Here is a 24,737-nt window from a genome sequence, read left to right as displayed (position 1 = left end):
CTACCAGTATGGCCACCACAGTAATACACTGCCTCGTCCTCGGCTTGCACCCCAGTGATGGTCAATGTGCTTGTGGAGCCAGAGGTGGAAGCGGAGAATCGCGCAGGGATGTTCGAGGGTCTGTTGGTATTACCATATATGAGAGTGACCGGGGCACTGCCAGGTTTCTGCTGGTGCCAGCTATAGTAGCTGCCACTACTCCCAGAGCAGGTGGTCCGGGCAGTTTGTCCCGGGGACACGGACAGCGAGGCCGGCTGAGTCACTGCTGCCTGGACCAGGGAACCTGCAGAGGGAGAGGAGAGAGGGCAGAAAGCGGCGGGTCAGCGAGTGCAGGTCACCTGGGGGGCTCAGCGAGGGCTGGCAAACCTGCATGCACCGGCCACACACACCAACATCAGCCCTCATGCTGCAGGGCCAGTCCCGGGGGGACACTCAGTCTGCAGGAGCAGAAACGCGGCAAAGTACAACGTGCCCAGTACAAGAGAGACATGGCACTCCTGGAGAGAGTCCAGCGGAGGGCTACCAAGATGATTAGAGGGCTGGAGCACCTCTCCTATGAAGAAAGACTGCAAGAGCTGGGCCTGTTCAGCCTGGAGAAGAGAAGATTGAGAGGGGATCTCATCAATGTGTACAAGTATCTGAAGGGGGAGTGTCAAGAGGATGAGGCCAGCCTCTTCTCCGTGGTGCCCAGCAACAGGACAAGAGGCAATGGGCAGAAACTGAACCACAGGAAGTTCCACCTGAACCTGAGAAAAAACTTCTTCACTGTAAGGGTGACAAAGCATTGGAACAGGTTGCCCAGAGAGGTGGTGGAGTCTCCTTCCCTGGAGATATTCAAAAGCCATCTGGATGTGATCCTGGGCAATATGCTCTAGAGGACCCTTGTTGAGCAGGGAGGTTGGACTAGATGATCTCCAGAGGTCCCTTCCAACCTAAACGATTCTGTGATTCTGTGATTCTGTGAAAGCTTTCCCAGGACACACAGCAGCTTCCAGCTCCACACACTGCCCCAGCCGCTGCCCCTGTCCCTCGGATGGGCCTCAGAGAGGCCATCGGGAGCTTTACACGCCCCAGGCACTGCTGCCCAGAATTGCTCACCTTGAACATCCCCTAAACACAAGGGCCTCGGCCCCTCCAGCCCAGCCGGCACTAAACTCCCTTCCCGCTGCACAGCTCTGGCTGGGGCCTTTGGGCTGTGCTGCCAGGCGGGGATTTCCACGCCTGTGCTCACACAGGGATGTGCCAGACGGACACCTCCCAGCCAGGCAGAGCCTGCCGGAGGTCACCGCACCTCAGCAGCACCTCTGTGGGAAGGCGCGAGGCTGGGGGGGAGCAGATGCCCAGCACCCCGGTCGCCCCTGGCCGAGCTGGGCTGGCAGGAGGGCAGGGAGGGCACCCGGCAGCCCCCTGGGTGCCAGCCTGCCTGGCCAGGGACACCTCTTCCTCGAAGCACAGGCAGGAGGCAGGGCCCAGCACGGTCCCCACCAGCCTGGGGTCCGTCCCCTCCCCTGAGCTGCCAAATGACAGGGGATGGCCACAGCTCTGGGGCCCTAGAGCAGGACACAGCCACAGGCAGCGTGGGGCAGTGCAGGGAGGGCTGTGGAGGGACCTGTGCAACCATCAGGTGGGGACAGCAGACAGCACTGCTCAATGGTGCCTGCGACGGCAGGAAGTTTGTGCCACACTTCCCCATTGCTCGGTGTCACCGTGGCACCACCATAACTACCAGCATAGCCACCACAGTAATACACTGCCTCGTCCTCGGCTTGCACCCCAGTGATGGTCAATGTGCTTGTGGAGCCAGAGGTGGAACCGGAGAATCGCGCAGGGATGTTCGAGGGTCTCTTGTCATTTGTATATATCACAGTAACCGGGGCACTGCCAGGTTTCTGCTGGATCCAGCCATAGTTACTGCTAGCCCCAGAGCAGGTGATCCGGGCCGTTTGTCCCCAGGGACACGGACAGCGAGGACAGCTGCTTAGTCAGTGCAGGAACCTGCAGAGGGAGAGGAGAGAGGGCAGAAAACAGCGGGTCAGCGAGTGCCGGAGCAGCAAAGCCCCCCTCTGACCACAGGAATGGCCACGGACACTCAGTCTGGCCAGGGACCCCTGTGGACCCCTGACTCCTTCTTAAACTCCTGCCCAACCAGGTAAGGGCCCCTCCAGGCAAATCTGCCCCACACTCATGTCCAAGACCTGCCGTGGCATCGCTCACTGCAGAGGGGCCAGGGCAGCACCACCTGCAGACAGCCCTGGGGACGCGACACAGGGCAGCAACGAGGCCTTCCTTTCCCCAGGCTCCAGACACAGGGGGCAAATCCCCCTACTCCCTCCCTCACCCTTCTCCACTCCTGCAGCAGGCCGGGGCAAGAGGAGCCTGTGCCCATTGCGGCAGCCTTAGGCTCTCGCTCTGCAGCCCAGCGCCCTCGGATGGGGTCGGACCGACCACAGACACTCCCTAGGAAACATCACCGGGCCTGTGAGATGGTCCTGCTGGGAGGGTGTCAGGGCACGGGGCTGCAAGCCCGCAGGACACAATCCTTCGGGACTGCCAGCTGCCGGGGCCTTCCCACCAGCACAGCCTTGCTCTCCAAAGTCTTTTTCTGAGGCACTGAAGGCCCAAAGCTATAGCTTGCTCTGCAGTTGAGGCCACATGGCCGCCTTTTGGTGCTGGGACTAACTTTTCAGCCCAGTTGAACCCCAGGAAGAGGAGACAAGCGAAGCCCCTGACAGGCCCAGCCTGACCACAAGGCACAGCCCTGGGGCCCTAACGGAGGGGCGAGCTGGGACACCAGGCACAGTGTGGGGAGGGCTGTGGTGGAGACCTGTGCGACCATCAGGTGGGGACAGCAGATACTGTCCAATGGTCCCTGCGATGGCGGAAGGCTGCTGTCACGATTCCCCATTGCACGGTGTCACCGTAGCACCAACACTACTGCTGCCAGCACCACCACAGTAATACACTGCCTCGTCCTCGGCTTGCACCCCAGTGATGGTCAATGTGCTTGTGGAGCCAGACTTGGAACCGGAGAATCGCGCAGGGATGTTCGAGGGTCTCTTGTCATTCTGGTATATCACAGTGACCGGGGCGCTGCCAGGTTTCTGCTGGAACCAGCCATAGTAGCCGCTACCCCCAGAGCAGGAGCCCTGGGCAGTTTGTCCCGGGGACACGGACAGTGAGGAGGGCTGTTGAGTCAGCGCTGCCTGGACGAGGGAACCTGCAGAGGGAGAGGAGAGAGGCCAGAAAGCGGTGGGTCAGCAAGTGTCGGAGCAGCAAAGCCCCCCCAGGCAGCAGGACGCAAGGCGGCCCCTCTGCCCGCAGGCCCCGGCCGGGGACACCCAGTCCGGCCAGGGCACCTGAGCTGTGGGCGAGCACCGCGAGGAGGAGAGGGGCCCAGGCCATGGCATGATCCCACCAGCTCCGCGTCCCCTCGTCGACAGGACTTTGCTGGAGAAATCCTGATGGGATAGGACCTGCGCTACTCAGCCCTGTTGTGGCCAGGCGGGTGGGAGAATATGCTCTCCAGAGGTACATCCAACCTCAGCCACTCCGGGACTTGCCCAGCCCCAGCACCTGCACTGCCTTCTTGTTCTGCTCCTTTTCTCTCGTCTCCTTCCCCTTCCTTCTTTGCACACAGGACCCAGCTTTTCAAGACCTTGGCTCAGCCCCAGGCTGCACCTCCCCAGCAGAACAGCAGATGCCTGGCACCGACCTCTGGGGCCACCAGCAACAACACTCCTTGAGCCGATCACAAGAACAACACCCCAGGGCTTTCCCCCACAGCACAGGGATCCCCAACACCCTCAAATGCCCTCGCACACAGGCCAGGAGCCACTGGGCCTAGGGGAAAAGTTCCTGCCCTGTGCCGCTTCTCTTTCCCCAGCCCAGCCCTCCCCAGGGCGCCTGCGGCCCAGAGAGGCCAATGGGCAGAGGCAGGGCTGCAGGGGGGCAGCACGCACAGGACACGCGCCCCACGGTGGGCTCTGCTGCACCAGCATATTGGAAGCTCCACAGCCAGGTCCCAGCAGCAGCAGGGAACTGGGGGACCCTGGCACCGCAGCGCATTCGTGTCTCCCTTCTCCGTTGCTCTCTGTCACCGTGAGTCTGATCAGCACTGTCAACCCAGCCACCACAGTAATACACTGCCTCGTCCTCAGCTTGCACCCCAGTGATAGTCAACGTGTTCGTGGAGCCAGAGGTGGAAGCGGAGAATCGCGCAGGGATGTTCGAGGGTCTCTTGGTGCTTTCATATATCACAGTGACCGGGGCACTGCCAGGTTTCTGCTGGTGCCAGCCATACCAGCTGTTGCCAAAGTAGCTGCTGCTAGCCCCAGAGCAGGTGATCCGGGCGGTTTGTCCCGGGGACACGGACAGCGAGGCCGGCTGAGTCAGCACTGCCTGGACCAGGGAACCTGCAGAGGGAGAGGAGAGAGGGCAGAAAGCGGCGGGTCAGCGAGTGCCGGAGCAGCAAAGCCCCCCCAAGGCAGCAGGACGCAAGGCGGCCCTGTGCCCACAGGTCCCAGCTGACCCGGGATCCCTGGCTGCCCTCAACAGCACTGGGGAACAGTCCAGGAGCCACCAGGCCCTGGGTAGACGGCTCCCCTTGCTGGTACGATATGTGACTTAAAGCTCATCTCCACAAAGGCATACGAGTAAAGGACAATGTCAAGCTGGGAACTGCAATGAGCAAATTGGAGGCAAGAGAGCACCCCAGCCCAGCTCCTCCTAGGGCCGCCACAGCACGAGGTCAGCCCACGGGCCCGGGGTGCAGCTCCTCAGGTCGTTCAGTGGGGAAGCTCTCCCCAGACAACCTTGCGGAGTGAGTGGTTTGCTGCCTAGGGGGAGGTATATGGACTCATCCGGGGGAGCCAGGGAAAAGCATTTGGGGATTGGACAAGACTTATTATGGGATGCTTGGGGGAAGGCCCAAAGGCGGGGAAAGGGAAGGATCAAGGCAGCCTGGGGACTGCCAAGAGAAAAAGAAATCAGAGGGAAGAGAGATTAAAAGGGGCCAGGCACACGTGAACAGGCTGCCGGTCAGCGCACCGCTCTGGCCGTGTCCTGCACCTGGTCATTGCAGCCCGGCCTTGAGCTCCATTTCTGACTATTTCCCTGGGTGAGAGGCTCTCCAGGCTGTGCACAGGTGCGTGTGGTGTCCAAGGTCCAAGTGCCAGCCTCTGGAGAGGGGCCACAGGCACAAGAGAGGTGTTCTTGGGTGCCAGCAACTGGAGAGGCCAGAGAGGGTGCATATTGCGTGGGGGTGCACGTCACTGTGCATTTGCTAGTAAACATCTGGCCAGATTAGCCAACATTTAGGAGAAGAGGCTTGGGGGCCAAGTATTGGAGCAGCCTTAAACCTGGGCTGGACACTGGTGAGACCAGGGAGTCTGAGAATTGGGTGCTGGAGGGACAAGGGAGTCCAAGCCAGCTGCCGGAGAGACCAAGGCATCTGGGGTCAGCTACTGGTAAGGGAGACTGTCTAGGCTGGTGTGCGTCTACAGGTGCTCACGCATATCTGCGTGAGAGGCATCTGGCAGACCCGAGGAGCCAGGAGCAGCTACGGAATAAACCGAGTGCCTAAGGCCACACTCAACAGGGCGCTTGCTTATACGCAATAAAAGGCTGCCATCCTGATCAGCCACAGAGGGGAACAGGATGAGGACCTGGTGTGGCTTCTGTTTGCACAAGAGCCATGTAGGCTTGATCAGTGTGGCCAGATGTGTTTAAATATTTATAGGCAGCATATAAAAGCATGCATGTGTGCCTTCCAGGAGTACACAGCCTCACAGCCAGCTGCAGCTGGGAACACGCAGCAGCAGCAACCTTACTGCTCCTGGGCTACCAGACTTGTTAACCCCTAGCACAAAGCTCGCGACCCACAGAGGTCTTTGTCCCACTGAACGTACGCTGCTACAATAGGGCGTCCCAGCAGCAACGGCAAAACAAGAGGCCGTGACATCAATGCAGGTTTGTACCTCACTTCCCCATGGCGCGTTCCGCCTTGTCACCACAACCCTGCTCAGCACTGCTGTCCCAGCACCACCACAGTAATACACAGCCTCGTCCTCGGCTTGCACCCACCAGCAAACCTGGAGAGGGAGAGGAGAGAGGGCAGAAGATGTGAGGTCAGCAAGTGCCGGAGCAGCTAAGCCCTCCCCCAGGCAGCAGGACACGCCACAGGCACCCTGCACCCACAGCACCCCATGCGACACACGGACCAACGGCCCCACACACAGCAAAAGGACAGAGCTCGCCAGGCCCTGCAAGCAGAGCGGGAGCAGCAGGCATGGGCAACGCCGCAGCAGGAGGAGAAGGGACCCGGGCCACAGGCACATTTGGGGAGCAGAGCCCAGCCTGGCGGGTGCCAGCACAGGGCCAGCTCTGGGGGGAGCAAAGCAGGGGGCCACTGGGCATAAGCCCACGTGGTGCTGTTAGTGCGGACAGGGACAAGACAGGCCTGGCCACAGATTCACCTCCTTGAGCCAAGGGACAGGACCTTCACAGACGTGACTGTGCAGATGAGACAGGTACCAGCATGTGCCCTGAAGCTACAGCCCTCCTTGAACACGAGGGAAAAGGGCAGAAAACCTTCCCCTTTGACTCATGGGGGTTTCTCTCACTTCCCCATCCCTCTTCATCACCTTGAGAGCACCACTGCTGCTGCCAGCACCACCACCACAGTAATACACTGCCTCGTCCTCAGCTTGCACCCCAGTGATGGTCAGCGTGTTCGTGGAGCCAGAGGCGGAAGCGGAGAATCGTGCAGAGATGTTCGAGGGTCTCTTGGTGTTGTCATATATCACAGTGACCAGGGCATTGCCAGGTTTCTGCTGGTACCAGCCATATTCATAGCTACCCCCAGAGCAGGTGATCTGGGCTGTTTGTCCTCAAGACACAGACACTGACAGTGGCCGAGTCAAACAATTTAGCAAGCAAAGGCCTGAGGCAGGAGCTCTCCCTACACACCTGCAGAGCACCTGGGCACTCAGCAAGGCTTAGTAAGCATGCATGTGCTGGCCATGCACACCAACACCAGCTCCAAAGCCGTAGGGCCAGCCTAGAGGGGAACCTCAGCCTGGGAGAGCACAAATATGCAAAGCTTTCTCAGGATGCTCGGCAGCTTCCAGCTCCACACACAGCCCCAGCCCCTGCCCCTGCACCTTGGATGGGCTTCAGCCAGCAGAGATGAGCCTCACCACCGCTTTTCCAGCGCCAGGAGTCGGGCACCTGGGGCAGCCTGACAGCCCCCAGATATGGGGTGGACAGGACAGGTCTAACAGACTCCAGAACTGAGGACACGGCCCTGCACAGCTGAGAGGAAGGGGGACACAAAACCTGCCTCCTTGACACTCCTGTGTGTGTGTGTGTGTCTCACTTCCCCATTGCTCTGAGGCACCAGGAGAGCACAACTGCTGCTATCACCACTACCACAGTAGTGACGAGCTTCACACTAGTCTTGGACCCCAGAGATGGTCAACATGTTTGTGGAGCCAGAGGTGGAAGCAGAGAAATGCACAGGGCTTTCTGGTGTTCCAGTATATCACAGTGACCAGGGCACTGCCAGGTTTCTGCTGGAACCAGCCATAATAGCCATAGCTACCCCCAGAGCAGGTGATCCGGGCAGTTTGTCCCGGGGACACGGACAGCGAGGCCGGCTGTTGAGTCACTGCTGCCTGGACCAGGGAACCTGCAGAGGGAGAGGAGAGAGGGCAGAAAGCGGCAGGTCAGCAAGCATCAGAACAGCAAAGGCCTCCCCCCCACCCACCCCCCCAGGCAGGCAGCTGAATGCAATGCAGCCCCTCTGCCCGCAGGCCCTGGCCAGGGACACCCAGTCCGGCCAGGGCACCTGAGCCGTGGGCGAGCACTGCAAGGAGGAGAGGGACCCAGGCCATGGCGCGATCCCACCAGCTCCGCGTCCCCACGCAGACGGGGCTGTGCTGCAGACCCCTGACCCCTCTTAAACCCCCGCCTGCCTGCGGCACAGCCCCTCCATGCAAGTCTGCCCCGCGCTCACCACTGGCTCGACACCACAGGTACTGCAGATCACATTTTTTCGGACAGAGCCACACTTCTGCTCAATCTAGTCTGGGCAGTCACTGGGGGTGACCACCTTGTGGCCAGGCTGCAGGACAGAGCAATGGTCCCAACAGGGGTCACCAAGGGAACCTGGAGTGGTAGAGGGCAGAAAATGGTGAGTGCCAGAGCAGCAAAGCCTCTCCAGGCAGCAGCAGAGGACAGGGCCCCATGTCTGCAGGCCCCAGCTGGGGACACAGAGTGTGGTCAGGGCACCTGAGCCTTCAGTGGGGACAGGGACAAGATGGGACCAGCCACAGAGTCACCTCCCAGAGCACCAGGACTGGAAAGGCAAGACGTTCCGATATAGCCGTGCGGAGGAGGCAGGAACCAGCACACACCCCACACCCACGGCCCTGCTTGATCACAAGGCAGAAGGGCCGAAAACTTTCCTCTTCAACTTACACGTTTGCAGCTTACTTCCCCAGTACTCAGTGTCCCCACAACAGCATCCCTGCTGCTGTCATAGCCACCACAGTAATGGAAAGCTTCGTCCTCACCTTGGACCCCAGTGATGGTTAATGCACACATGGAGTTGGAGGTGGATCTGGAGAATCACACAGGGATGCTGGGGGGGGGGGTCTTTGCAGATACCACAGTGACAGGGGCACTGCCAGATTTCTGTGGGTCCAGCCATACCAGCTGCTTCCCCAGGAATACAGTTTGTCTGAGGGAAAGGAGACGGGCCCAGGCCACGGCACAATCCCACCAGGTCTACATGCCCATGCTAGCAGGGCTGCGCCACAGACACCAGCTTGCTCTTAAACCCCCTCCCGTGGCTGGCACTTTTCCTTCCATGCAAAAACCACCCCACGACCACTGGCAGCTCCCAGCCCAGTGCTCCCCCCTGCCCACTTCAGGCACAGGCACTTCTTTGTAGCCAAGCAAACAGCACAACAGTCACACAGGGCAGCCTCCTGCCTCGCTCACTGTTTCTGCCATGATGCAGCAGCTCAGCACTGGGCTCATGGGATGGAGCAGCTCTGGAAACCAGCACCTGCACAACACAAGGCTGCGGGAACTGGCTTTCCGCCAGGCGCCTCAAGACAGCAGTCACGTGGAGCAAGACCTCTGGGGAAACGCACCTCAACGCTTCTTTTGTCAGAAACACCACGCAGCCAAGCCAAAGCCCTAAAGCAGCTCTCGTGCTCTCGGGTCCTGTCGTGCTGAAGCTTCCGCGCAAGCTGCCTTACTCCTCCCTGTTCCAGCCTGTGACCATCCATCCACCGGGCTGTGCCGAGGACGTGCCCGAGGCCCGCCGTGGTGAGGACCAACGTAAGGTCATACACGGAGCCACAGCCAGCTCACACAAACCAGCGTGCAAGGCGGTGCTCACTGCCCGAGACGTGCTTACTGCCACCCTGAACCCCAGCCCCACTTCTCATCCCAAGAAACCTCAGGGAAAGGCTCCAGGCACATGGAGACAGCCGTTTAGTCTGCGTTACTCTTACACAAGAGCTTCAGTCCCAAGCTACCACCACCTGTGACACCGCGAGGCCAGCAACACAGCAGCTCCTGCTTAGGCGCGCGATATTTCTCACGAGCTCTGCTGCTCAGCGGCAGCTCCTCGTGCTTCAAGGTGTGCTGCTAAAGCACGACCAGACCTGTTCACAAGCTCACCAGCAACCGCTGGGGCGTCGTGCCCCATCTGCGGTCCCAGGTGCTGCTGCAGCACCCCCTCGTGGCCTCCACCCGCTCACACCGGAGTGGAAAGAGAAACGGTGAGAAGGGGGGAGAAGCTGCGAAGCTCCCAGCAGATGCAAATGTGCCTCAAGGCTGCGGGAACTCATGACGCTCAGCCCTCTAAAGGCTCAGAAGGGAGCGCCCAACAGGCCAGCGCTGGGCGGTCGTGCCCAGCGCTGAACTGCAACTCCCCGGCTCCCGCTGCTGACGGAGACTGCACCGAGGCACCTGGGGCTGGACACCCAAAACCCTGACAGGGGCCAGAGGCAGAAAGCCTCGGGGAACGTCGGCACGAGGGAAGGACGCGGCACTTCTGCTCCGCAGGGCCCCGGAGGGCTTCCTCGCAGCAAGGCCTGGCACCGGCAGCAGGGAGCGGCCAAGACGGGCAGTTTTGGTCTCACTTGCCCGGGTGCCCACATCAGTGGGCTGTGCACCACCAGCCCACAGAGCACAGTGAGAGTCAGCCACGTCCTCCACGGGTGCCCAGGGGACGGTCGGCATGGCCACGCTCCCCGAGAGGGACTCCAAGAACTGTCCTGGGACAGGAAAGGCAGCGCGTTCACAGACGAGGCTGTGCAGAGGGGACAGGAACCAGTACGCACCCTACACCCATGGCCCTGCTCGACCACGAGGCAGAAGGGCAGAAAACCTTCTTCAACTCATGGATTTGCGTCTCACTTCCCCAATGCTCAGTGTCCCCACGAGGGCACCACTGCTGCTGCCAGCACCACCACAGTAATACACTGCCTCGTCCTTGGCTTGCACCCCAGTGATGGTCAATGTGCTTGTGGAGCCAGACTTGGAACCGGAGAATCGCGCAGGGATGTTCGAGGGTCTCTTGTCATTCTGGTATATCACAGTGACCGGGGCGCTGCCAGGTTTCTGCTGGAACCAGCCATAAGCCCAGCTGCTGCTAACCCCAGAGCAGGTGATCCAGGCAGTTTGTTCCAGGGACACAGAGAGAGCGAGCAGCTCAGTCAGCCTTGCCTGGACGGACCAGCAAACCTGGAGAGAAGGGAGGGTAGAAAAGAAAACAAGGGGTCAGCAAGTGCCGGAGCAGCTAAGCCCTCCCCCAGGCAGCAGGACACGCCACAGGCACCCTGCGCCCACAACACCCCATGCGACACACGGACCAACGGCCCCACACACAGAGCTCGCTGGGCCCTGCATGGGCAACGCCGCAGCAGGAGGAGAAGTGACCCGGGCCACAGGCACATTTGGGGAGCAGAGCCCAGCCTGGCGGGTGCCAGCACAGGGCCAGCTCTGGGGGGAGCAAGAGCAGGGGCCCACCAGCAGCAACAGGGAGCAGTGCTGGGGACAAGGCCACACGGTGCTGTTAGTGGGGACAGGGACGAGACGGGCCTTGAGCCAAGGCACAGGAAAGGCAGGACGTTGACAGATATGGCCATGCAGAGGGGACAGGAACCAGCATGCATCCCACACCCATGGCCTTGCTCAACCATGAGGCAGAAAGTCTTCCTCTGGTTCTGCGGTTTACACCTCACTCCCCCAACGCTCAGCGTCCTCACAACAGCATCACTGTTGTCACCACAGTAATACACAGCCTCGTCCTCGGCTTGCACCCCAGTGATGGTCAATGTGCTTGTGGAGCCAGAGGTGGAAGCGGAGAATCGCGCAGGGATGTTCGAGGGTCTCTGGTTGTTGTAATGTATCACAGTGACCGGGGCACTGCCAGGTTTCTGCTGGTACCAGCCATAGCTGCCACTAGCACCAGAGCAGGTGATCCGGGCAGTTTGTCCCGGGGACACGGACAGCGAGGCCGGCTGTTGAGTCACTGCTGCCTGGACCAGGGAACCTGCAGAGGGAGAGGAGAGAGGGCAGAAAGCGGCGGGTCAGCGAGTGCAGGTCACCTGGGGGGTTCAGCGAGGGCTGGCAAACCTGCATGCACCGGCCACACACACCAACATCAGCCCTCATGCTGCAGGGCCAGTCCCGGGGGGACACTCAGCCTGGGGGGAGCAGAAACGCGGCAAAGCTTTCCCAGGACACACAGCAGCTTCCAGCTCCACACACTGCCCCAGCCGCTGCCCCTGTCCCTCGGATGGGCCTCAGAGAGGCCATCGGGAGCTTTACACGCCCGGGCACTGCTGCCCAGAATTGCTCACCTTGAACATCCCCTAAACACAAGGGCCTCGGCCCCTCCAGCCCAGCCGGCACTAAACTCCCTCCCCGCTGCACAGCTCCACCTGGGGCCTTTCAGCTGTGCTGCCAGGCGGGGATTTCCACGCCTGTGCTCACACAGGGATGTGCCAGACGGACACCTCCCAGCCAGGCAGAGCCTGCCGGAGGTCACCGCACCTCAGCAGCACCTCTGTGGGAAGGCGTGAGGCTGGCGGGGAGCAGATGCCCAGCACCCCGGTCGCCCCTGGCCGAGCTGGGCTGGCAGGAGGGCCGGGAGGGCACCCAGCAGCACCCTGGGTGCCAGCCTGCCTGGCCAGGGAAACCTCATCCTGGAAGCACAGGCAGGAGGCAGGGCCCAGCACGGCCCCCACCAGCATGGGGTCCGTCCCCTCCCCTGAGCTGCCAAATGACAGGGGACGGCCACAGCTCTGGGGCCCTAGAGCAGGACACAGCCACAGGCAGCGTGGGGCAGTGCAGGGAGGGCTGTGGAGGGACCTGTGCAACCATCAGGTGGGGACAACAGACAGCACTGTTCAATGATGCCTGTGACGGCAGGAAGTTTGTGTCACCCTTCCCCATTGCTCGGTGTCACCGTGGCACCACCATAACTACCAGCATAGCCACCACAGTAATACACTGCCTCGTCCTCGGCTTGCACCCCAGTGATGGTCAACGTGTTCGTGGAGCCAGACTTGGAACCGGAGAATCGCGCAGGGATGTTCGAGGGTCTGTTGGTATTACCATATATGAGAGTGACCTGGGCACTGCCAGGTTTCTGCTGGAACCAGCCATAGTTGCTGCTGCTGCTCCCAGAGCAGGTCATCCGGGCGGTTTGTCCCGGGGACACGGACAGCGAGGCCGGCTGAGTCAGCGCTGCCTGGACCAGGGAACCTGCAGAGGGAGAGGAGAGAGGGCAGAAAGCGGTGGGTCAGCGAGTGCCGGAGCAGCAAAGCCCCCCCAGGCAGCGGGACGCAAGGCGGCCCCTCTGCCCGCAGGCCCCGGCCGGGGACACCCAGTCCGGCCAGGGCACCTGAGCCGTGGGCGAGCACCGCGAGGAGGAGAGGGGCCCAGGCCATGGCGCGATCCCACCAGCTCCGCGTCCCCACGCTGACAGGCCTGAGCCACGGACCCCCAACTCCTCTTAAACTCCCGCCTGCCTGCCGCACGGCCCCTCCATGCAAGTCTGCCCTGTCCTCACCCCTGGCTCGACACCACAGGTACTGCAGATCACATCTTTTGGGACAGAGCCACGCTTCTGCTCAGTCCAGTCTGGGCAACTTAGTTGCTGGTGGTCACCACCCTGTCACCATGCTGCAGGACAGAGCAATGGTGCCAACAGGGAACACCAAGGCCAAGTGCTCCGAGTGCAGCAGAACCTGTGAAAGAGCCCATCGACAAGCCATTCCCACCCACCAATTATCGCTCAAAAATGGCACCCTAAGGCATCCAGCCTTCCCCACCATCACTCCACGGTATGCTAAACTGTGCTCAGCACTGCTTCCCTGCTACCTACAGCCTCATCTTTGCCTCCGACCCCAGGGATCCTTAAGATGCCTGTGGAGCCACAGCCTCTACTGGAGAATCACGCAGCGATGCCTGAGCGTCCATTGTTGTAGTAAAACACAGCGACAGGAGCAATTGCAATTCCTGGTTTCCGCTGGTACCAGCCATAGCTCTTGTCAATCCTGGGGCAGGGGATGAGAGTGTCTCACTTCCCCATCCCTCTTCGCCACCACAAGAGCATCACTGCTGCTGGCCCAGCCCCCACAGTAACACTCAGCCTCGTCCTCAGCTCGCGCCCCACTGATGGCTCACGTGCCCGTGGAGCCAGACCTGGAACCAGTGAATCGCACAGGGATATTCAAGGGTCTTTTGCTCTTTTCATATATCACAGTGACAAGGGCACTGCCAGGTTTCTGCTGGAACCAGGCAGAGTAGCAGCCACCCCTAGAGCAGTTGACCTAGTCAGTTTGTCCCAGGGACACCAATGCCGGCTCAGTCAGCCTTGCCTGGACGGACCAGCAAACCTGGAGAGAAGGGAGGGTAGAAAAGAAAACAAGGGGTCAGCAAGTGCCGGAGCAGCTAAGCCTTCCCCCAGGCAGCAGGACACGCCACAGGCGCCCTGCGCCCACAGCACCCCATGCGACACACGGACCAACGGCCCCACACACAGAGCTCGCCGGGCCCTGCAAGCAGAGCGGGAGCAGCAGGCATGGGCAACGCCGCAGCAGGAGGAGAAGGGACCCGGGCCACAGGCACATTTGGGGAGCAGAGCCCAGCCTGGCGGGTGCCAGCACAGGGCCAGCTCTGGGGGGAGCAAGAGCAGGGGCCCACCAGCAGCAACAGGGAGCAGCGCTGGGGACAAGGCCACACGGTGCTGTTAGTGGGGACAGGGACGAGACGGGCCTGGCCACAGAGTCACCTCCTTGAGCCAAGGCACAGGAAAGGCAGGACGTTCAGAGACGCGGCCGTGCAGAGGGGACAGGAAGCAGCACGCACCCTGCACCCATGTCTTGCTTCACCCCCTCTTTGACTCTGGGGTTTGTCTCACTTCCCCAATGCTCAGTGTCACCAAGACCCTGGGTGGCACTGCTCTCCCAGTCAGCACAGTAATATCCAGGCCTTGTGCTCAGCTTGGACCCCAGGGATGCTTACGGTGTTCCTGGAGGCAGAAGTGGCTCCATGAATTGCACAGAATTGCACAGGGATGCTCAACGGTCTCTTGCCATTGTAGCAAATCACAGTGACAGGAGCATGGCAAAGTTTGGCTGGTACCGTGCACAGCTGTAGCTACCGCCACAGCAGGAGATCTGGGCAGTTCGACTGGGGACACGCACAGCGAGGTCCGCTGAGTCAAACCAGCAGGCAACAAGCAGCTGAGGCTGTCCACCTCTCCCTGCCCACCCACAGAGCGCCGGCGGGCTCAGCAAGGCCTGACAAACCTGTCTGCACCAGCCGCGTGCACCAGGGTCGGCTCTGCTGCTGCAGGACTGGCCCAAAGGGAAGCTCAGCCTGGGGGAGCAGAAACATGGCAAAGCTTTCCCCAGGACACCCAGCAGCTTCCAGCTCCACACACTGCCCCACCTGCTCCCGCTGCCCCTCGCATGGGCTTGACCAGCAAGGGTGAGCCCAGACGGCGCCTTCGCAGCAGCAGGGCCCTGGTGCCTGGGGCAGCCTGACAGCCTCCAGACACAGGGTGGACAGGACAAGTCCAACAGCAGACACTACGGCTGGGGACTTGACCCTGAATGGCTGAGAGGAAAGGGGACACAAAACCTGCCTCTTTGACTCTCCAGGGTTTGTGTCTCACTTCCCCATTGCTCGCTGTCACCGTGGGAGTAGCACAACTACCAGTATAGCCACCACAGTAATACACTGCCTCGTCCTCGGCTTGCACCCCAGTGATGGTCAATGTGTTTGTGGAGCCAGAGGTGGAAGCGGAGAATCGCGCCGGGATGTTCGAGGGTCTCTGGTTGTTGTTATATATCACAGTGACCGGGGCACTGCCAGGTTTCTGCTGGTGCCAGCTATAGTAGCTGCCACCCCCAGAGCAGGTGATCCGGGCAGTTTGTCCCGGGGACACGGACAGCGAGGCCGGCTGTTGAGTCACTGCTGCCTGGACCAGGGAACCTGCAGAGGGAGAGGAGAGAGGCCAGAAAGCGGTGGGTCAGCGAGTGTCGGAGCAGCAAAGCCCCCCCAGGCAGCGGGACGCAAGGCGGCCCCTCTGCCCGCAGGCCCCGGCCGGGGACACCCAGTCCGGCCAGGGCACCTGAGCCGTGGGCGAGCACCGCGAGGAGGAGAGGGGCCCAGGCCATGGCGCGATCCCACCAGCTCCGCGTCCCCACGCCGACGGGGCTGTGCCGCGGACCCCCGACCCCTCTTAAACCCCCGCCCGCCCGCGGCACGGCCCCTCCATGCAAATCTGCCCCGCGCTCACCGCCAAAGCCTGCCCGCGCCTCCCTCCCCACGGCCCTCCCCGCTCCCAGCCCGCCTCGGCCACGTGCTACGCAGCGGCGCTTGTCCGAGCCCCGGCAGCGCAGACACGGCCCCGCCGACATGCCTGAAGCCGGGCACCCACGGACACCCCATCCCCACACCGCGGTGAGCCGAGCAGGGCCAAAGGGCCTGCGCGAGCCGGGCTCCTTGGAGCAGCAGGGCACCAGGCGGCCCTCGCCCCTCCAACACCCCCGCCGTGGGGCCGGGGTCCTGCTGACCGCCAGGAACAAACCCCACCCTCAGCATCGGCCCCTCTTACACGGGTCCCCGGCCCCACACAGGCCTTGGCCCTTCCTGCCCGTCCCCGCTGCAATTCGTGCCCTGCACTGCTGCTCGGCTCCACCTGCCCCGGCCCCTTTCCACAAAGGCAGGTGCCAAGTCCTGCCCCGGGGCCGGAGCAAGCCCTCGCCCCGCACGGGCTGGCGGCCGACCGGCTGCAAAGCAGCTGGGCAGAAGAGGCCCTGGGCCTCCTGCCGGACCCCAGCTCGCCCAGCAGCCACCAAGGCGCCCTCGCGGCAAAGGAGGCCCAAACCGCCCTGTGCTGCGGCAGGAGCAGCGCTGCCAGCAGGTTGAGGGAGCTGAGCCTTCCCCTGAGCGCAGCCCCGCCGAGGCCACTGCTGCAGCGCTGCGTCCGCCTCCGGGCTCCAACCTCAGTGACTCCGGGTCTTGCCCAGCCTCACCACCTGCACTGCCCTCTTGCTGTGCTGCTTTCCTGCTGCTTTCTGCATGAACATCAGCCCTCATGCTGCAGGGCCAGTCCCGGGGGGACACTCAGCCTGGGGGGAGCAGAAACGCGGCAAAGCTTTCCCAGGACACACAGCAGCTTCCAGCTCCACACACTGCCCCAGCCGCTGCCCCTGTCCCTCGGATGGGCCTCAGAGAGGCCATGGGGAGCTTTACACGCCCCAGGCACTGCTGCCCAGAATTGCTCACCTTGAACATCCCCTAAACACAAGGGCCTCGGCCCCTCCAGCCCAGCCGGCACTAAACTCCCTCCCCGCTGCACAGCTCCACCTGGGGCCTTTCAGCTGTGCTGCCAGGCGGGGATTTCCACGCCTGTGCTCACACAGGGATGTGCCAGCCAACCACACTTACCTCAAACCTTTGAATGCAGACTAGGAAGCGCCAACAAGACAAGACTATGGGGAAAACGCCTTGCATCCCTTCTGGGAAATCGGAGGCCTCTCTGAAGTGCCTGTACACAAATGCATACAGCATGGGGAATAAACCGGGGTTAAGGGTCTGTGTGCAGTTGCAGTGCTATGCGCTCATTGCGGTTATGGAGACATAGTGGGATAGCTCGCGTGACTGGAATGTTGCAGTGGGTGGGTAGAGGCTCTTTAGGAAGGACAGGCCAGGAAGGCAAGGAGGAGGAGTCAGTCGCCCTTTATGTGAGAGAGCAGAGTGAACCTATGGAGCTCTGCCGAGGGGTGGCCAATGGGCCGACTGAGAGCTCATGGCTAAGGGTCAAGGGGCAGGCGAATGGGGGTGACACTGTTGCTACAGGCCACCTGATCAAGAAGAAGGAAATGAAGCCTTCTACACACAGCTGGAAGTAGCCTCGTGTTCGCAGGCCCTGGACCTCATGGGGGGCTTGAACCACCCCGATACCTGCTGGAGGGACAGCACATCCAGGCACAGGCAGTCCAGGAGGTTCCTGGAGCACATTGACGACAGCTTCCTGATACAGGTGACAGAGAAGCCAATGAGGAGAGGTGCTGTGCTGAACCTCATACGTACAAACAAGGAAGGGCTGGCAAGAGACGTGAAGGTTGGGGGCCACCTTGGCTGTAGTGACCAGGAGATGATGGAGTTCAAGATGCTGAGAGGAGGGAGCAGGGCAAAGAGCAGGATCACAACCTTGCACTTCAGGAGAGCAGACTTTGGCCTCTTCAGGGACCTGTTTGGAAGAATCCCAGGGCACAGGGTCCTAGAAGGAAGAGGGGTCCAAGAAAGCTGGTAGATATTCAAGGATCACCTCCTCCAAGCTCAAGAATGGTCCCTCCCAGTGAGCAAGAACTCAAGTAAAGGGGGCAGGAGACCTGCCTGGATGAGCAAGGAGCTCCCAGCAAAACTCCAACAGAAGAAGGAAGACTACAGAAGGTGGAAGCAGGGACAGATAACCTGGGAGGGATAACAGAGGGATGTTGTCCAAGTATGCAGGGATGGGGCTAGGAAGGCCAAGGCCCTTCTGCAGTTTAATCTGGCAAGGGACGTCACGGACAACAAGAAGGGCTGCTATAAACACATCAGTAACAAAAGGAAGCAGAGGGGAAACGTGGGCCCACTGCTGAATGGGGCAGGGGCCCTGGTGACTAAGGATACAGGAAAGCCAGAGTTACTGAATGCCGCCTTTGCTTCAGTCTTTACTGCTGAGGCCAGCCCTCAGGAATCCCAGGCCCCGGCCACCAAGAAGAAAGTCTGAAGAAAGGAGGACCTGCCCTTGGAGGGAGGGATCAGCTTAAGGATCACTTAAGCAAACCGGACATGCACAAGGCCATGGGCCCTGAAGGGATGCATTCCCGAGTGCTAAGGGAGGTGGTTGATGTCGTTGCAAGGCCCCTCTGAATCATCTTTGAAAAGTCATGGCAATGAGGAGAGGGGCCTGAGGCCTGGAAGAAAGCAAATGGCACTCCAGTCTTCTGCAGCACCTCTGTGGGAAGGCGCGAGGCTGGCGGGGAGCAGATGCCCAGCACCCCGGTCGCCCCTGGCCGAGCTGGGCTGGCAGGAGGGCCGGGAGGGCACCCGGCAGCACCCTGGGTGCCAGCCTGCCTGGCCAGGGACACCTCTTCCTCGAAGCACAGGCAGGAGGCAGGGCCCAGCATGGTCCCCACCAGCCTGGGGTCCGTCCCCTCCCCTGAGCTGCCGAATGACAGGGGACGGCCACAGCTCTGGGGCCCTAGAGCAGGACACAGCCACAGGCAGCGTGGGGCAGTGCAGGGAGGGCTGTGGAGGGACCTGCGCAACCATCACGAGGGGTCAACAGACAGCACTGTTCAATGGTGCCTGCGATGGCAGGAGGTTTTTCTCTCACTTCCCCATTGCTCTCTGTCACCGTGGGAGTAGCACAACTACCAGTATGGCCACCACAGTAATACACTGCCTCGTCCTCGGCTTGCACCCCAGTGATGGTCAATGTGCTTGTGGAGCCAGAGGTGGAAGCGGAGAATCGCGCAGGGATGTTCGAGGGTCTGTTGGTATTACCATATATGAGAGTGACCGGGGCACTGCCAGGTTTCTGCTGGTGCCAGCTATAGTAGCTGCCACTACTCCCAGAGCAGGTGGTCCGGGCAGTTTGTCCCAGGGACACGGACAGCGAGGCCGGCTGAGTCACTGCTGCCTGGACCAGGGAACCTGCAGAGGGAGAGGAGAGAGGGCAGAAAGCGGCGGGTCAGCGAGTGCAGGTCACCTCGGGGGCTCAGCGAGGGCTGGCAAACCTGCATGCACCGGCCACACACACCAACATCAGCCCTCATGCTGCAGGGCCAGTCCCGGGGGGACACTCAGCCTGCGGGAGCAGAAACGCGGCAAAGTACAACGTGCCCAGTGCAAGAGAGACATGGCACTCCTGGAGAGAGTCCAGTGGAGGGCTACCAAGATGATTAGAGGGCTGGAGCACCTCTCCTATGAAGAAAGACTGCAAGAGCTGGGCCTGTTCAGCCTGGAGAAGAGAAGATTGAGAGGGGATCTCATCAATGTGTACAAGTATCTGAAGGGGGAGTGTCAAGAGGATGAGGCCAGCCTCTTCTCCGTGGTGCCCAGCAACAGGACAAGAGGCAATGGGCAGAAACTGAACCACAGGAAGTTCCACCTGAACCTGAGAAAAAACTTCTTCACTGTGAGGGTGACAGAGCATTGGAACAAGTTGCCCAGAGAGGTGGTGGAGTCTCCTTCCCTGGAGATATTCAAAAGCCATCTGGATGTGATCCTGGGCAATATGCTCTAGAGGACCCTTGTTGAGCAGGGAGGTTGGACTAGATGATCTCCAGAGGTCCCTTCCAACCTAAACGATTCTGTGATTCTGTGATTCTGTGAAAGCTTTCCCAGGACACACAGCAGCTTCCAGCTCCACACACTGCCCCAGCCGCTGCCCCTGTCCCTCGGATGGGCCTCAGAGAGGCCATCGGGAGCTTTACACGCCCCAGGCACTGCTGCCCAGAATTGCTCACCTTGAACATCCCCTAAACACAAGGGCCTCTGCCCCTCCAGCCCAGCCGGCACTAAACTCCCTTCCCGCTGCACAGCTCTGGCTGGGGCCTTTGGGCTGTGCTGCCAGGCGGGGATTTCCACGCCTGTGCTCACACAGGGATGTGCCAGACGGACACCTCCCAGCCAGGCAGAGCCTGCCGGAGGTCACCGCACCTCAGCAGCACCTCTGTGGGAAGGCGCGAGGCTGGCGGGGAGCAGATGCCCAGCACCCCGGTCGCCCCTGGCCGAGCTGGGCTGGCAGGAGGGCAGGGAGGGCACCCGGCAGCCCCCTGGGTGCCAGCCTGCCTGGCCAGGGACACCTCTTCCTCGAAGCACAGGCAGGAGGCAGGGCCCAGCACGGTCCCCACCAGCCTGGGGTCCGTCCCCTCCCCTGAGCTGCCGAATGACAGGGGACGGCCACAGCTCTGGGGCCCTAGAGCAGGACACAGCCACAGGCAGTGTGGGGCAGTGCAGGGAGGGCTGTGGAGGGACCTGTGCAACCATCACGAGGGGTCAACAGACAGCACTGTTCAATGGTGCCTGCGACGGCAGGAAGTTTGTGCCACACTTCCCCATTGCTCGGTGTCACCGTGGCACCACCATAACTACCAGCATAGCCACCACAGTAATACACTGCCTCGTCCTCGGCTTGCACCCCAGTGATGGTCAACGTGTTCGTGGAGCCAGACTTGGAACCGGAGAATCGCGCAGGGATGTTCGAGGGTCTCTTGTCATTTGTATATATCACAGTAACCGGGGCACTGCCAGGTTTCTGCTGGATCCAGCCATAGTTACTGCTAGCCCCAGAGCAGGTGATCCGGGCCATTTGTCCCCAGGGACACGGACAGCGAGGACAGCTGCTTAGTCAGTGCAGGAACCTGCAGAGGGAGAGGAGGGCAGAAAACAGCGGGTCAGCGAGTGCCGGAGCAGCAAAGCCCCCCTCTGACCACAGGAATGGCCACGGACACTCAGTCTGGCCAGGGACCCCTGTGGACCCCTGACTCCTTCTTAAACTCCTGCCCAACCAGGTAAGGGCCCCTCCAGGCAAATCTGCCCCACACTCATGTCCAAGACCTGCCGTGGCATCGCTCACTGCAGAGGGGCCAGGGCAGCACCACCTGCAGACAGCCCTGGGGACGCGACACAGGGCAGCAACGAGGCCTTCCTTTCCCCAGGCTCCAGACACAGGGGGCAAATCCCCCTACTCCCTCCCTCACCCTTCTCCACTCCTGCAGCAGGCCGGGGCAAGAGGAGCCTGTGCCCATTGCGGCAGCCTTAGGCTCTCGCTCTGCAGCCCAGCGCCCTCGGATGGGGTCGGACCGACCACAGACACTCCCTAGGAAACATCACCGGGCCTGTGAGATGGTCCTGCTGGGAGGGTGTCAGGGCATGGGGCTGCAAGCCCGCAGGACGCAATCCTTCGGGACTGCCAGCTGCCGGGGCCTTCCCACCAGCACAGCCTTGCTCTCCAAAGTCTTTTTCTGAGGCACTGAAGGCCCAAAGCTATAGCTTGCTCTGCAGTTGAGGCCACATGGCCGCCTTTTGGTGCTGGGACTAACTTTTCAGCCCAGTTGAACCCCAGGAAGAGGAGACAAGCGAAGCCCCTGACAGGCCCAGCCTGACCACAAGGCACAGCCCTGGGGCCCTAACGGAGGGGCGAGCTGGGACACCAGGCACAGTGCGGGGAGGGCTGTGGTGGAGACCTGTGTGACCATCAGGTGGGGACAGCAGATACTGTCCAATGGTCCCTGCGATGGCGGAAGGCTGCAGTCACGATTCCCCATTGCACGGTGGCACCGTAGCACCAATACCACTGCTGCCAGCACCACCACAGTAATACACTGCCTCGTCCTCGGCTTGCACCCCAGTGATGGTCAATGTGCTTGTGGAGCCAGACTTGGAACCGGAGAATCACGCAGGGATGTTCGAGGGTCTCTTGTCATTCTGGTATATCACAGTGACCGGGGCACTGCCAGGTTTCTGCTGGAACCAGCCATAGTAGCCGCTACCCCCAGAGCAGGAGCCCTGGGCAGTTTGTCCCGGGGACACGGACAGTGAGGAGGGCTGTTGAGTCACTGCTGCCTGGACCAGGGAACCTGCAGAGGGAGAGGAGAGAGGGCAGAAAGCGGTGGGTCAGCAAGTGTCGGAGCAGCAAAGCCCCCCCAGGCAGCAGGACGCAAGGCGGCCCCTCTGCCCGCAGGCCCCGGCCGGGGACACCCAGTCCGGCCAGGGCACCTGAGCTGTGGGCGAGCACCGCGAGGAGGAGAGGGGCCCAGGCCATGGCATGATCCCACCAGCTCCGCGTCCCCTCGTCGACAGGACTTTGCTGGAGAAATCCTGATGGGATAGGACCTGCGCTACTCAGCCCTGTTGTGGCCAGGCGGGTGGGAGAATATGCTCTCCAGAGGTACATCCAACCTCAGCCACTCCGGGACTTGCCCAGCCCCAGCACCTGCACTGCCTTCTTGTTCTGCTCCTTTTCTCTCGTCTCCTTCCCCTTCCTTCTTTGCACACAGGACCCAGCTTTTCAAGACCTTGGCTCAGCCCCAGGCTGCACCTCCCCAGCAGAACAGCAGATGCCTGGCACCGACCTCTGGGGCCACCAGCAACAACACTCCTTGAGCCGATCACAAGAACAACACCCCAGGGCTTTCCCCCACAGCACAGGGATCCCCAACACCCTCGGATGCCCTCGCACACAGGCCAGGAGCCACTGGGCCTGGGGGAAAAGTTCCTGCCCTGTGCCGCTTCTCTTTCCCCAGCCCAGCCCTCCCCAGGGTGCCTGCGGCCCAGAGAGGCCAATGGGCAGAGGCAGGGCTGCAGGGGGGCAGCACGCACAGGACACGCGCCCCACGGTGGGCTCTGCTGCACCAGCATATTGGAAGCTCCACAGCCAGGTCCCAGCAGCAGCAGGGAACTGGGGGACCCTGGCACCGCAGCGCATTCGTGTCTCCCTTCTCCGTTGCTCTCTGTCACCGTGAGTCTGATCAGCACTGTCAACCCAGCCACCACAGTAATACACTGCCTCGTCCTCAGCTTGCACCCCAGTGATGGTCAACGTGCCCGTGGAGCCAGAGGTGGAAGCGGAGAATCGCGCAGGGATGTTCGAGGGTCTCTTGGTGCTTTCATATATCACAGTGACCGGGGCACTGCCAGGTTTCTGCTGGTGCCAGCCATACCAGCTGTTGCCAAAGTAGCTGCTGCTAGCCCCAGAGCAGGTGATCCGGGCGGTTTGTCCCAGGGACACGGACAGCGAGGCCGGCTGAGTCAGCACTGCCTGGACCAGAGAACCTGCAGAGGGAGAGGAGAGAGGGCAGAAAGCGGCGGGTCAGCGAGTGCCGGAGCAGCAAAGCCCCCCCCAAGGCAGCAGGACGCAAGGCGGCCCTGTGCCCACAGGTCCCAGCTGACCCGGGATCCCTGGCTGCCCTCAACAGCACTGGGGAACAGTCCAGGAGCCACCAGGCCCTGGGTAGATGGCTCCCCTTGCTGGTACGATATGTGACTTAAAGCTCATCTCCACAAAGGCATACGAGTAAAGGACAATGTCAAGCTGGGAACCGCAATGAGCAAATTGGAGGCAAGAGAGCACCCCAGCCCAGCTCCTCCTAGGGCCGCCACAGCACAAGGTCAGCCCACGGGCCCGGGGTGCAGCTCCTCAGGTCGTTCAGTGGGGAAGCTCTCCCCAGACAACCTTGCGGAGTGAGTGGTTTGCTGCCTAGGGGGAGGTATATGGACTCATCCGGGGGAGCCAGGGAAAAGCATTTGGGGATTGGACAAGACTTATTATGGGATGCTTGGGGGAAGGCCCAAAGGCGGGGAAAGGGAAGGATCAAGGCAGCCTGGGGACTGCCAAGAGAAAAAGAAATCAGAGGGAAGAGAGATTAAAAGGGGCCAGGCACACGTGAACAGGCTGCCGGTCAGCGCACCGCTCTGGCCGTGTCCTGCACCTGGTCATTGCAGCCCGGCCTTAAGCTCCATTTCTGACTATTTCCCTGGGTGAGAGGCTCTCCAGGCTGTGCACAGGTGCGTGTGGTGTCCAAGGTCCAAGTGCCAGCCTCTGGAGAGGGGCCACAGGCACAAGAGAGATGTTCTTGGGTGCCAGCAACTGGAGAGGCCAGAGAGGGTGCATATTGCGTGGGGGTGCACGTCACTGTGCATTTGCTAGTAAACATCTGGCCAGATTAGCCAACATTTAGGAGAAGAGGCTTGGGGGCCAAGTATTGGAGCAGCCTTAAACCTGGGCTGGACACTGGTGAGACCAGGGAGTCTGAGAATTGGGTGCTGGAGGGACAAGGGAGTCCAAGCCAGCTGCCGGAGAGACCAAGGCATCTGGGGTCAGCTACTGGTAAGGGAGACTGTCTAGGCTGGTGTGCGTCTACAGGTGCTCACGCATATCTGCGTGAGAGGCATCTGGCAGACCCGAGGAGCCAGGAGCAGCTACGGAATAAACCGAGTGCCTAAGGCCACACTCAACAGGGCGCTTGCTTATACGCAATAAAAGGCTGCCATCCTGATCAGCCACAGAGGGGAACAGGATGAGGACCTGGTGTGGCTTCTGTTTGCACAAGAGCCATGTAGGCTTGATCAGTGTGGCCAGATGTGTTTAAATATTTATAGGCAGCATATAAAAGCATGCATGTGTGCCTTCCAGGAGT

General features: G+C 61.2%; 1 pseudogene and 1 gene segment (V, D, J or C); both read right to left on the bottom strand.

Moving 5' to 3' along the window:
* Positions 1-12,448: 12,448 nt before the first annotated feature.
* LOC138061444 (Ig lambda chain V-1 region-like) lies at positions 12,449-13,308 on the bottom strand. The segment is given in 2 exon segments: positions 12,449-12,789; positions 12,929-13,308. Coding segments are annotated over 2 exon segments (372 nt in total).
* Positions 13,309-20,985: 7,677 nt separating this feature from the next.
* Positions 20,986-24,475, bottom strand: LOC138061420 (uncharacterized; annotated as a pseudogene).
* Between the last annotated feature and the right edge of the window lie 262 nt (positions 24,476-24,737).

The sequence above is a fragment of the Struthio camelus genome, chromosome 17 (assembly GCF_040807025.1).
Source record: "Struthio camelus isolate bStrCam1 chromosome 17, bStrCam1.hap1, whole genome shotgun sequence".
Classification (NCBI taxonomy): domain Eukaryota; kingdom Metazoa; phylum Chordata; class Aves; order Struthioniformes; family Struthionidae; genus Struthio; species Struthio camelus.
Note: the sequence above shows the minus strand (reverse complement) of the source record. Positions and strands in the feature narration are given on the sequence as shown.